Raw genomic sequence first — 14,744 nt, 5'->3', positions numbered from 1 at the left:
GGTAAAAATATATATGTGTGTGTGTGCAAAAAAACAGGAAGAAAAAAAAAACAAAAACACTGCTTTCAGAATGCAGATCCGATCTACAATGTGTAGTGCCTACGTGTTTTTTTTTTGTCGAACCGGCGCCGTAGCCCTCAATCGACACTCTCGCTGTATAGCCAACGCTGTATACCGGATTTCGCAATATAGCGTTGTTATTGTTGTTTCTTTCGTGGTTTTTTTTTATATTCGTTACATTGGGATTTCGTAATAAGCGTGGTTTCTCTCGATATACCGGTCCTGTTTTTTTATCGGACGTGATGTAACATGTCGTGCCATCTTTTTCTTTTATAAATGTTATTTTCATTTGGAAAAAGTGAGAAGCACAAAAATAATTTTGTGCTTTGGCTTTGTAATGAACTTGTTTTGTGCCGCTAACTTTACCCGAATATAAACGAGACAGGATTTCAATTTATAACTACAGTGGCACCTCATTGCTTAGGGACCATTCAAGTATTACGTCAGCAGATTTTTAGCCATTTTTGACCCATAGGTGGAGATAGACTTGGAAGTTTGGGGGGGGAGGCAGCACGAAGATGATTTTGTCAATTCTTATATAAGTACATACATTAGATCAGTCGACTCCACCTTTGACGCTGGGGGGGAGGGGGGGAACGCGGCACGCCCCCCCCCCGTATCACCGCCCATTTTTGGACCCCCGTCAGTAAAATCAGCAAAACTCGTACCCCCTCCCTTGTCAGCAAATTTTCGTCGGCAATCTCCCCCCCTTACTAACACATATTGGGATCGGTTCCTTCCCCGGGCGGAGGGGGGGGGGGCACGGTCCCACGATCCACATGACCCCCCCCCCTCCCCCCATAATATACAACATTTTTTTTTATATTTAAAAACAAAATTTCGGAAGAAAATACCTTTATATGTTATTATAATCAATTTCTGTTAATTTCAAGGCTGACACAAAATAATTTCTCTTTAAGAAATTCATTGCGACCCACACTCTAAACCACAAATGTTAAACTTATGGCACACGGGACAAACGTGGGTCTCCGGGTTATCTCATGTGGGGGGGGGGTTCATCACCCGAAACCTAATTTTCTGAAAATGAACTAATCGGCACATTTACAGATCTATTAAGTGACCCGTGGTACAATTCCAGAGTATTTAAGTGGCCCATGACGCATTTTCAGATCACTTAAGTAGGCTCGTGGCACATTCACAGATCACTTGAGTGACTCGCGACACATTTACAGATCCCAGAACACTTAAGCGGTCTGTGGCACATTCAGAAGTCCCTTATGTGGCATGTTGCACAGTTTTGGAGCCCTTAAGCGGCTCGCAGTGCAGTTCTACATCACTCAAGTTACTCGCGGGACATTCGCAGATTATTTAAGTGATCAACGGCATAGTTGCAGATCATTTGAGTGACGCGCGACACAGTTCAAGGGCACTTTATAGGCCCGCTACACATTTCCAGAACACTTGAGCGGCCCGGACACATTTCCAGCTCACTTGAAGGATCAACGGGACATTTAGAGATCACTAACGTGGTTCTATAGAGGACTTAGCAATAGGGAGAATGTTAGTTCGGGTGCCCACAAATTAGCGACAGGTTCTTCTCGCTTTTAGTACGCCCAGTATATAAGATGGCATTAGGAATACCTCATATTTTTATAAAGGGTGGTTGATGACGTAAGCATTATTCAAACTCAAACCCCCTCCTCCCCCCTCATCAATAGTCAGGAAACCTGGTACCCCCCCCCCCCCCCCCAACGATGCTGATGTAATACTTGAATGAGCCCCTTAGACACTGGTTGAGATCTCACAGTATCTGAAAACTGATAATTTCAAATATCACAAATTAATTACTGAAGGGCGAACACGTACTTTATATTTTCGAAATAGTAAAATTAGACTATGTACATTTTATACACAACATAATGACAAAATAAACAAAACACAGCATATAAACAATCGACGAAAAAGTTTTGACAATTTCAAATTTGCAGCAAAATGAAAATTACCTAAAATCTGGTCGCATGTCCCTTTGTTTCCCAAATACGTTCATTAAGGGAGAAGGTTTCCATAGGAGGAAGGTTTCCAATGGATAGGTTTCCATAGGAGAAAATAAGACTTGTGTGCATTATTTGCTGCTCAATATTATGCCAATAACTGTCAATGGAAACTGTAAGAGCTTTTTACAGACGAATACTATCGATTATTTTCATAAACCACTCCATAAAATGGCCCGAAGTTTCTAAATAGGTTTGGGACCGGATCCACATGCTGTCCGATCTAGAACTTCGATATCCCTCCCACATCAGGGAAATGGACCACTATTGTGGTACATTTCCCTGATGTGGGAAGGATGGTATCGGGTACCAGGATCTCTCCAGACGAGTGTACGTCGAGAATCAGTGTCCAGGCTAAATCTCGACTCATCTGTGAAGAGCACGGTGCTCCACTGAAGTCTGGTCCAGGGCTGATGTTGTCAGCACCATACTAAACGCGTTCTCTTGTCTGCTGCAGTTAAGCCGGGTTTTCCTAGGAGTAGAACTTTTACGCTGCGCGCGCTATAGAAACCTGCTCCTAGGAAAACCAGGCTTTAGCGGGACGCAAACAGCGGGTCTTCTGGTATAAAGCCCTCGCTCATGAAGCCTTCGGACAAGAGTAAACCGTGAAATTCGAGTCACAGTGGCAGCATGCAGCTCACGTGAGAGCTGTGATGCTGCAGCACTGCTGTGGCGCCGAGCTGAAAGTGCCATAACGATCCTCATGGCTCTTCGACGACTTTGTCCAGGTCTTCTCTATATGGATCCAGTGTCCTGAAACTGTTTCTACAAATTGCAAACGACACTGGGCTTAACATCGAGCTCTGTAGCCAGTCACCTGCACGTGTGATTGTCCTGCCTCCAATCTACCGACGATTCTCCGTCTCATTCCGTCATCCATACGTTTGTGGCTACTCATTTTACCTGATAGCTTATAAAATTTACCAAACTCTTGCGAGAAACACTGCGAATATCGCAGATGGAGTACGAGAACACACGAATCGTGGAAAACGCCTCGTGCCCTCCGTGGCCACAGCTCCGCCCACACGCACGTGGCATGTACCATTTTGTTGGAAATTTCGTGGTGCAATGTGTACGAGTTGCATGTACGGTCAAGTAGTAGTAGTAGTGGCAGTGAAAAACAGCAGTCCGCATATTTGTGGAGCACACCAGCGTCTGAAAGAGTTAAGTGGCCCGCGGTGCACGTTTTCAAGTCATTGAAGTGGCCCGCACTCCCCAAAGAGTTTAGTTTTGTTCTTCAGTAATAATTTTTGCGTTTCGAGGGATAATAAGAAAAAAATCGAAGAATAAATTTAAGGAACTTTCAAGTACACACGCAGTAAGTGAGAGCAGATGGAAGCAACGTCACCTCTTCCCTTGAGAAACAAATTCTCGTTACCTGTGGGCATCGAATACTCAAAGGGAGGGTGCTTCCCGACTTTTCATGATCTATACTTACCTTTCCTTCTCCCTGCGTAGAAGATTTGTATATCATTAGAACTGCGTAAGGGATGGGTACCCCTGTAAATGCGTGAGAGACGTGTATTTCTAGAAATGCGTTTAGGACTTTGCTTACCCTTCCCTAGAAATGCGTAAGAGGCGTTCGCTGTCTACCCCTTCGAAATGAGTATTAGGAGGATGCGACCTATATTAATGAATATAAAACTTGCGTTCCCGTAAAAATGCATAGGAGGCTTGCTTACGAAGCTTGCAAACCCCTTGAAATGCGAGGAGGCTTGTTTACCCCACAAATGCGTGCGGAGCTTGAATACTCCCCCCCCCCCCCACGAAATGCATAGGAGGCTTGTATAACTCCAAGGCCTACGAATATATGAACTAACTATGGGATTCCATGAAATACGTAAGAAGGTCGCTAAACCCCAGATATGCGTACTAAGGCGACACCTTCTATAGCAGAAAGCCTCCGCGCTCGACGCGAAGCTAATGACGTGACTGAAGTCGCCCATTTCACCTATAGTCAAGGAATATACTGCAAAAAAAAAAGGGAAAAAATTTCGCATACGTCGGACTGTTTTATCCAATGGCTACAGTTGAAATGGACGACTTCAGTGATGTCAAAGCTTTTCGCGGAGGCTTTCTGCTATAGAAGGTGTTGATTAAGGTCAGGCATCTCTTTATAATTCGAAATGGTTACGATGACTAAAGACAAATGTGAGAACCTATGTGACATGCATACGATCGCATGCATGTGGTCGAAAATAATTTGTTTTAACTGCCATTGTATCTGTCCAGGAAGAGAAAAATCATGTGGTAATTATTGCAAATTCAGTTTTCCTAAGTATAAGGGCCTTTCTATTCTGCAGGTAACAGGATGATCATATCGGACGCTTCGGGCCAAACGATCCGTCGCCAGCAGACATTGCCCGCGGAACACAAGGTACATAACAACCGTAAAGACAACAAGCCTTTCAGAGGAGGAGCCGGGAACCCGGACGGGGCCGGAAGCTCTGGCTGTCTGCCCCTCGGTACAGATACCGTGGTGTACAGGAGCCACGCGTCCAGCACGTCGAGCAGCTACTACCAGTACGCTTTCCAAATAATGGAAACGGCCAAAAATACCAGGCTTCTCACGTGGACAATAAAAGATGGTATGGCCTTTTAGAAAAATTATTTCTTGTATTTGTTATAAATAATTTCAGAATAAATAAACTCTTCAATTATTTTTGCACCAATACAACTCGGAGCCCTATCGGCCCCTTCTTTTGAAGTTTTACTGTAAAATTACACGAGTAAGCCCTTGTGTTAGCCTGGACTTTTCTTATATACAATATTATAAATACCTCAGTATGAGTTAGTGAACCCGAGGGATTCTTGGGAAATTTCAATATGGGCCCCGCGGTATCTGAAAGGTTGAAGATCCCCTGCCCTAAGCTGACCCCTAGAAAGAGACAACCCACTAGGGTTGTCTTTAGAGGCGGCACATGAGTCTTTTCACTCAGGCCGCAGGTAGGCTCAAGCCGCCTCTGCGAGGGACCGTTTAAAAAACCGAATTTTGTCTCAGTACGGCACCTATTAGAACAAATGTCATATTTAAAATGGGCACGTTATTTAAATATATTTTTCCAATTAAAAGTATGTTTCTATTAACAACGGTTGAAAAGGTAAAGATTGTATGAGGATGGTCCTCTTCTGTGGTCCTGGACACTTTGTTTAAGCTCGATTGGAAACCATACATCCATATTCACGCCATTTGCGGACGACCTGGTTTTGTGATTTCTGGTACTAATTACAACGCCATCACTACTGAATCTCAGATGACGTTCTATAAACTGACTAGATGGCTCGGTGAGAATAATTTTGAGATGGAGATCGAGAAGTTTTTTTGGTCCCACTCTAAGAAAAATAAACCACGCATCGCAATCAACGATACCCACATTTGGCCTTCGAAGCGAAAGATTTACCTAGGAGAGCATATAGATAGCGATAGCCGGTTTAACTTTATGCCACACTTAGTGAAACAGATTGACAAAGTTCATGATACTCTGCAGTTGCTGCGAAGATGTTTTCCGATGGGGCGTCCGACAGAATTTCCGGAATATGGTCTGTAAGTCTGTGGTGCAGCGGTAATTACCCTACGAATGCGCTTCTTGGTATTGTGATCCTACGCAGAGGCAAACAAGAGCTGTGGAATTAGCACAGAGACCATTCCTACTTTATGTTTCGGGGGCATACGTCACACACCACGGAAAACGCCGTCTTTTATGTAGCAAATGGGAATCCACCACTCATTTTCATTTCATTTCAAGCACCGCCAAGGCTCTATCTACCATTGTCAATTTTAGCCATTGCTCCAAATGAGGGGGGGGGCTGGGTGGTGTCGGGTGCTATATTATACATGTATAATACATGAATATAAAACACATTATTTAAAAAAAGAGAAAAAAGTGGATATAGGTTTTTTTTTTTAAAGATCACAATTAAAAAACTCCTATTATACAAAATTTATATCTGTGGCTTTGTAATTATGTTCTTCTGGGCTTGGTGGCTCGGATGAGCCCTCTAGCGTGGCCAGGCCAGGTCCTGGACCACGTCTTCTCTTCTAGGCTGAGTGGCTAGGGTGAGTCCTCTACCTTGGCCAGGATAGGCCCTGGACTACACCTACTCTTCTAGGCTTGGTGGCTCTCAGGGTGTAGTCGCACTCTGGAGTAGCTGGCAACGAGCAAGCACACCAACTTGCTAAGGGGAAGCCACTAATCTTCAAACTCCAGATGAACATCTATGTCCATCGCTTATTGCGCGAGAATCTATTTAAGACGTGGCAGTGTAGTTGGAATTCCAGTGCTACCAAAGACGCCTACAAAGTCCAACGACAGCTCCGATGGCAACATCATGCTTGGGCCCAGAGAAAAGATAATAGTGGCTACATCGGCTGAAGACCCGATGATGATAATTGAATTGATATGTGGAAGCTGCGCAATATGACAACATGGATGACTGTGATTAGCTGATTCACTGTGAATCGAAATTCTATGTCCCAAGAGATTATCGACAGTCATTCGATTAATTTACGATTACTAGATTCTTATTGGATGGACGACTACATGTACGCCATCATCTTATAATCCTGTTTATAATTTTGATTGGCCATTGGCGATGATTGTTTAGATTTTATTTATCTCTTAAATCATTTCAGACTAACGATCATTTTTTTGTTTTACTGTTGTCTTCACCTGAGGCGAATTTGTTTCGTTGTTTATAATAAAACTTTCCTTTGGGAAGGCTTCGATATCTCTCCGAATTGGAAGCGGGGTGTGTCCGGTCATCAAAGGTGGAAAGGTTAGTCAGACCAACTGAAACGTTGTGTCATGCAAATAAAACGACTAAGCTTGTCTAAAGATGTTTTGTCGTGTCTAACCGGTGGTCGCTCAGCCTATGGATACGGTACTTCACACTTAGTATATTTTCATACAAATATGTTGTGTATATTTGTCTCGTCACCTCGTCTCTTTCTTGTCTCATGTTCTCCAGGTCGAATCGGTGACTTTTCCGAACAGCATCTGTCACGTTTCGAATTTCAGACGCTCACGAAAACTTTCAAGTTCAAGATGCTTGGAGCGACCAGAATAAGTAAGCTTCTCTCTACCGTCTTTTAGTTTAGAAAACAATGCTCTATCTAAATTCCACCTTAAATCCTATTGAAATGAATATTTTTTCAAACCATTTACCATTATCAATTGCTCAGAGAATATGGAGAAATTCATCAGGAAAGCCAAACGCCTGCCTGATCGCTGCAACAGTCGCTGCTCCACAAAAATCCAAAGACTGGAACAAGTGCTTCACTTGCGAGAAATTACGAAGGAGCCAAGCTGTGATCCCGACCTGCATTTCTGAGGAGAACGTGGGAACCCACCGGTACCGTCATGAAAAAGAACGCACTTCTCTCATGTAAAAACATTCGATGTCGAAGGACGAAATTCCAGTTCAAGAAGACGAAATATTTTTCTTTTCGCTTTAGGTAGCCATGTAAATTTTCATTTGAGGCATTTTTGAAATACGCTCTTGCGTATTTTGAATTTTTATTCGTCGTATCTACAGTTTATATAAATGTGTGTGTGCGCGCGCGCGCTTTTGTCAGTGCGTATGGTTAACTGAAAAAAAAAAAAATATATACAGGGTGGACAAAAAGTCCGTAGAAACTTTAAAAATTCATAATAACCGGAAAAATAACCAAAGTAAAAAACGGTTTGCTGGGTTAGCATCGCTAGCTCACGGGAATTTTTTTGACGAAAAAAAACCCTCAAAAACAGCCGATAAGTGGCACTGACGTACCTAAGTCAAAGAAAAGATACGCAAATAACGAACGGAATGCCTCCAAATCGTTTATTACAGCAGTATGCGTTCCACATGGGATAACACATTGCAGGCGAGTCACAAATTCAGCAACGCCAGAGTGCAGCAGGTCCACATACATGGTTCACAGAGGTGAACTGATTGTGGATTAGGGGCGTAATTCTTATGACTGTCTCATTTGCTTATTTCCACTAAAGTCACTCGTAACAGCACCACCTATCGGTTGTTTTGAGTTTTTTTTTTCCGTCTTAAAAAATTTCCCGTGATCTAGCGATGCTAACCCCGCAAACCATTTTTTATTTCGGTTTTTATTCATTTTTAAAATTTCTACGGACTTTTCGCCCACCCTCTATATATATATATATGTACGATTTCAAATTGTTACTATTTTACCAGAGAGAGATAAGTTATTTGCGGCTGGTAACCCCTGATTTGCTGATCCGAATTACTGTGTGAAATCGTATGTCCTGTTTCGAAGTTAATATAAATTTTTTTAGGCATTAGTGTATGAGAATTGAACTGAAGAAAAAAAAAATTATATATATATAACTCGGCACATATAAGTATTTGGAACTTTGTAACTGTTTATGGTCTCGAGGTAAGATTGAGTGTATTTCTCTATTGATCTAGATATTATAGAATCGGCACCAAAATAGAGCTCTTTAACGAGATATTCGAAAGCTTTCGTTGACACGAGTAGATTATTCGGTACATTCTATACGGGGTTCTAAACGACCTGGAAAGTCAAGGAAAAATGAAAAATGGTCGAGGGAAATGTAAAATCTTTGGTAAAAAAAGGCAGGGAAAAATGTAAATCTTTCACAAAATTCAGGGAAATATGCAACTATGTATTATGTCCACTCTTAAGAATCACTCGTAGGGAAAATTTACTCAAATGATGTGTGATATATATATATATATAGAGAGAGTGATGAAAACCAACGGTTGTAACTCAAAATACGAAAATTAAGACATCAAACAGCTCTTCTTTAGCGGTAAAAAGTCTGGTATAGCACAGACTACTCGCTTGAACGAGACACGTGGTTGATATGAGGCCCACGCGCGATGATGATGAAGCCAGAGGAAGCATACGATTACGATTGTAGGATGGGTTGTATCGACGATGAGAGGGCAATTTTTAGAATTTTGTCTAAATATTGGAGAAATATGGGAGTGCTGGAGAAATTGTTAACTAAAGAAGAATATTTTTATGAATGCAAAGGCTTCAAAGAAATCTAAGTCGAAACGTGAAGGACTTCTTTCTGAAATCGTTCAGAAATGTTCTTCACCTCTCGACTTGGATTTCTTTGAAGCACTTCACATTCATGAAAGTTCTTCTTTAGTTAAATACTTCTCCAGCATTCTATATTTCTTCGATATTTGGGCCCAATTTTTAAAATTGCCCCTTCACTCCATCATCGATACATTCCGTCTACACAGGGACGGGTTTAACGATTTTGCGGCCCGGTGCGAAAACAGCTGCTTTTGCGGCCCTCCGAAATTATTTTTCAAGATCCTTGAGGGGGCTGAAATAAGACTCAGTCCCGCAGGTTATATGCCAGAGAATAGCATAGGCATCAGGCCCATTCTGCTGCAAAATGCGGGCGCCATTTCTACAACATCTATACACAGTACATCACAATGGAAGGGCTGTCAAGGCTAGATGGATTCTCTGCCCAGAGTTACAACTAAATACGCTTTCAGCCGCATCACACCCCCACCCCCCTGTAGTTTTAAATACATACGTCGTTAGGGTGAGAATTCAGCGCTCTTTCTTGTCCAGCGCCCCTGAGCAAGCCCATACCAGCGTCTGCTGGATGAATGCTTTTTGCATTACAAGCAAATCCCTCCCCAGCCTCTGCCACAAAGAAAACAGTACAAGAGCAGCCCCACCCAAAAAATAGTACTTGCTTAGGGCGCGAACTTATGAGATGCAGACCGTGGGTTTGGGAGGGGGTTGTCAAAATCCTACATCTCGAGGGTCCCTTGCCTTGGACAGAGTCTTAAGATACTGCTTTGATAAGAAGTCAAAATGTAACAATGCAATCAACGTATTTTTCTCATTGTAAGCAAATTATTTTCAATTCGTTTTGCGGCCCCTAAAACTAACGGCCCGGTGTGACTGCACCCTTCGCACCTGCCAGAACTCCAGCCCTGCGTCTGCAGTAGTAATCGCATGCATCATTATCGCTATCAAGTATCTTCCTCTGCCATCATCATCAGGGCCGCAACTACATAATTATTCAGCCGGTACAAGAACGCATTTTAGCTCTTACACACAATGTAGAAGAAGCAGTTGAAGGGTGCATTCAGCACCCCCCTTTAGTCCAGCTCCCGGGGCACAAGACTTACCTGCTGTTCCTCAGTTGCGGGTCTGACCGTCATTACCATTGTGCGTCGGCCAACCGCGTGTTGTGTTCATTCGCGTAGTCTGCGCTGTATAAGTGTAACAGACCTTCTATCACTGAAGAAGGGGGATACATTCTCCTCGAAACAGCTGTTCGGTGTCTTATTTTCGTTATTTTGAGTCATAATCGTTGGTTTTCAGCCTTCTTCCTGTACTCAAAAAGGTATTTCTTTTTGTATCAATTAAATATTTGAACCAGCTTTTGGCTCTCTGAATGTCTATACCCCAATAGCTTTCTTAGCAGTGTGAAATATGCTAACGAGAAAAACGGAATCAAAGTAGAAGTTCATATTGCTACGTCACGTGCAAACTTTCATCACTTGAGTCATTGCGACCGCTCCAAACACATTTCTGGGCAGTTTGGGTAGAGTTACAAGAGGTTTCATCTGTGGCAGAGACATCTTCAAAACACAACGTATTCAATTCATTTACAACCAAAATGCCGTAGTCTGATGAATAGAATAGAAGTTGGCTGTTGGGCCGTCATAGATTGCACTACTCAACCTGATGATGGTTGACATTATCAAGAGATGTTTATACGGATCTTAGAGTATTTACGTATATACGTATTAACAGGGGGGGGGGGGCCTTGGTTTGCGGCAAGCTCAGAGGGGCGGCAAATTTGAGTAACGAATGGCCAAGAAAGTTAGTAGGACAGGAAGGGCAGCAAAATTTTTATTGGTCACAAGAGATAAGACTATAAATCCTATTTTGCCTAGAGAACGAGTGATAAAAAATGAGACTGAGAAAGTGAGTGAATATGTGAGTGACGAGGAGAGTGACCAAGAGAGTGTATAAGCATTTGATTGACCAAACCAGTGTGCAAGTATGTGATTGACTGACCAAACCTGTACGCAATCATGTGAATGACCAAAACAGAGTGAAAGTGACTTTAATATTGACCTAGAGAGCGTTGGACAGGGTCGACGAGCGACCGTAAGAAACATGAATGAAGAGGGGAGCAAATGAGTGAGTAGCTCACTCGATCATTGACACGGTCATTTATATAGTCACTCATAATGATACTCACTTGTTCACTCGCCCGGTCATTTCATACGGTTATTCAATAGCTTATTTGCTAGCTTATTCACCAACTCCTTCGGTCCCTCGCACATACATTCACTCACTTGCTCAATCATTCGGTCACTCACACGGTGACGAACTTTTTCCGGTTAATTGTCGGTGAACTTTCCAATCGGGCAATTGCGTGGCAGTGAATCATTGTCGGTGAATTTTAGCGTAAATTGTTCCATCCATCCCAATATAAATGCATAAATATGGGCTGAAATTTCAGAAAATATCACGTTATACAAGACCCGAAAGCATCTTTTGATGATAACAACCATTGGAGTTGAGAGAACGTTAGTTCTGTAATCTATATGACAGCCAGGTAGCCACAAAAACCTTAATATAAGAGGAAGGAGTATCATTTTTGCCGACCTGCCGCTGATGCAGCAAAACGTGTGAATGTGACGACATCGTCTGTACAGCACCTCCTAGAGATAGAAGGCTTCCGCCGTCTGCTTGTGACGTCAGTAAGTAGTCCATTTTCCCTTAGAATATTTAGGGGAAAAAAACTCCCTGCCCGTGCCAGTATCATCTTTGAGCATAAGAGAAATCATCGGGCACAGAATTGGCGATTCCTATGCCCCTCCCCCACATCCAATTACCATGCGGTGAGACAACCAGGAAGATTCTAGGTCAAAATAAGAAGAAACGAAGTAAGATGCTGTGGTTCAAAAATGTGGAAAACTTGCTGAGTAGTCTTAATGACGTTACAAATGAAATTGGCAACCCGTGCAGAGGCCTTCTAACTCTAAGAGGTGCACCGCTGCTGAACAGCCCGGAAGTGTCTCCACACACTAATGTCGCATCGTAATTCGCTTCAGACGTCTACAGCACAAATCATGAAGAGAGGAGTTTGCCATTTTTCTAAAGTTTTATTGAGATTTATAAATACTTCCTCATATACAGAGTGAACGTGACGGTGTTCTGCCAAACGAAAAAAGGGAGGGGGGGGGGATTGACGATCTCAAGGGGAACATAAAATACCTCACCAACCTATATCCTATGTCGAATTGTTTTCGAGTTATAGGGGATAATGAATTATGGAAAAAAAAATGAGTCGAGTCTGAACAAAATCCAGTTTTGTGAAGTTTCTGAAGAACCTACAAGCAAACTAATCAAATACTTCCAAAGAACGGAAAAAACCCTATGAGGTGCCACCATTCTCATCAAAATCTCTGAAATCATTGGCGAGCTACAAGCGCTGAAGGATTGCAAAAGTTTAAAATCGAATTATTACCAAATTCTGTAACCGCAAATTCCTTTCTAGCTACAATCGGTCGAATTTACGAAACCTTGTTCATTCTAACAGATTTCGAAAGAGCCTAGTGTTCCAGTCCAGGAGAAGTTCAGCCTTTTGTTCTCAATGCATCACTGAAATCGGCGTTTGTCGAAGTTGGTGTTCGACGAAAATTCGGAATTGACGACTCTTACTACTACTACTACTACTAAACCACACATGAACTCGTCCACATTCCTCTGAGGAATATCTAACGAATTAGCACATGTTGGAATGTGCATGCACGTTTTATGAAACTAACGTGAAATTTGTTTCTGTGTTGTGCTGCCATCTGCAATCAACTTTTGTAAACTATGACTGAAGCGTGATGATTGAGTCGTTGTAGGCCCGTTGCTCTCTGAGGCGAGACTGACAGGCCTACAACGATTGGTGGCTACAGATTTTGGCGACAATTTGATTATCCATAGAAAATCACATAAGGTGACACCACCTCTATCAGTTATATCTGGATTAAATGGCGAGCTACAAGCGTTGAGAGATCGGTGAAGAGCGGAATCGAATTATATTGCCAAAATCTGGTAAAATGCCTACTTCGATAGACTCCGATTTCAGTGATGCATTACGAACAAAGGGCTAAATTTCTTCTTGACTAGAACACCGATATAGTTCATTGTAGACTCTTTCGAAAGTTGGTGCAATGGAAGCCAAGCTAAAATTGGCCGATTGCAGCCGAAGGGTATTTGCGGATTGGCGGTTACAGAATTTGGCGACAATTCGATTTTAAACTTTGCCAATCTTTCAGCGCTTGTAACTCGCCAATGAATTCAGAGATTTTGATGGAGAATGGTGGCACCTCATGGGATTTTTTCTGTTCTTTAGAAATGTTTGATTAGTTTGCTTGTAGGTTCTTCAGAGACTTCACAAAATTGGGATTTGTTCAGACTCGACACATTATCCACTATAACTCGACAAGATTGGTGGTAGGGTATTTTATGTTCCACATTAGGCTCGTCTATCCCCCCCTCCCCCCTTTTCGTTCGGCAGATTTGGTCACGTTCACCCTGTATATCATCATAAATGTGTGACAACACGTTTTTAGAATTTATTCTAATGTTAGTTATTCTACAAATATTGAAACTAATACTTATATGATAATGATTAGAATGAAATGTTAGGTTTGGATTTGAAAATATAACACATTTATTTCATCTCCGTCACACGTAAAAACACATTTTTAATCGAATTACCACTTTTTAGAGAATTAAAACACCGTGAGAAAATGTATAGTTTTTCATCAAAAATGAGCACCCGCTGTTTGTCTTCGTTTCATGTTCACGTGTTGATCAACCATCATTAGCTTTATTACATTGCACGTTATTGTTTGTATATTTTGTAATAAATGTGTGTTCAATAAAAATACTGCCAGCTTGATTGTCATTTCTCATGTAATCCCGTAATTACGAACATTTTGTTTCTGAAGTTATGAGAATTTATAGTGTTGTATTTGGTAGAATAATGATAATTGATCAAGCGGGTATTGGGTTAGTGAGTGAAGGAGCAGGTGAGCAATTGAGTGAGCAGGGAATGCGATTGACAGCTTACTACTGAATATTCCCGTTACTGGTGTTTACGAAAGGGTTTCATTGGGATGCTGACATTGGTGGATAAAGCACTGTTCGTGGAGTTGTTTTGACTCAGCCACCAGTCACCGTTTGAAGCTTCAAGAATGTTTCGAACATAGAAGAGATCGAAAAAAAGGTTCAGGTCCAGAGTTCTTTTATTCAGCGCCCTCTATCAACAATGATATGGCTGGGCAGCGACGAGAAAAATTAAATTCTGTCTGTCTGTGATATCGTAGAAATACATCAACGTGTTTGGAAATTTGTTCCAAACTGGGCAGATAACATAAATGAATGGAGCATGACGTTCAGCGTTGACAAGTGCTTTTTCGCTTATTTTGAGTGTAACAACCTACATTTCACTTACGAGTTGAGTGGTATAACTATCCCGGATGAAGCTAGAGTCGCCGATTTGGCAATTCTCATTGACGAGCGGCTTGGGTTTCCTGAACATTGTTCGGTGGTGTTCCAAAAAAGCGAATAGAATGCTCGTGGTTTGATTCTTTAAAAAAATGTCGCTTCCCGTTCGGGACTGGAGTACGCTGTAAGGT

General features: G+C 42.0%; 1 protein-coding gene across 1 annotated transcript in view; it reads left to right on the top strand.

The window, feature by feature from the left end:
- Positions 1-7,655, top strand: part of LOC149070233 (chordin-like protein 1) — a 78,012-nt gene extending 70,357 nt beyond the window's left edge. The window contains exons 10-12 of the mRNA XM_089249881.1: positions 4,376-4,660; positions 7,041-7,139; positions 7,255-7,655. Coding sequence (XP_089106007.1) covers positions 4,376-4,660; positions 7,041-7,139; positions 7,255-7,403 — 533 coding nt within the window. The 3' untranslated portion in view covers positions 7,404-7,655. The remainder of the gene's footprint in view (positions 1-4,375; positions 4,661-7,040; positions 7,140-7,254) is intronic.
- Positions 7,656-14,744: the final 7,089 nt, after the last annotated feature.

The sequence above is a fragment of the Pholcus phalangioides genome, unplaced genomic scaffold (genome assembly GCF_987345545.1).
Source record: "Pholcus phalangioides strain wild (caught in Gottingen) unplaced genomic scaffold, Ppha-v1.0 ptg000022l_1, whole genome shotgun sequence".
NCBI classification, from domain to species: domain Eukaryota; kingdom Metazoa; phylum Arthropoda; class Arachnida; order Araneae; family Pholcidae; genus Pholcus; species Pholcus phalangioides.
Note: the sequence above shows the minus strand (reverse complement) of the source record. Positions and strands in the feature narration are given on the sequence as shown.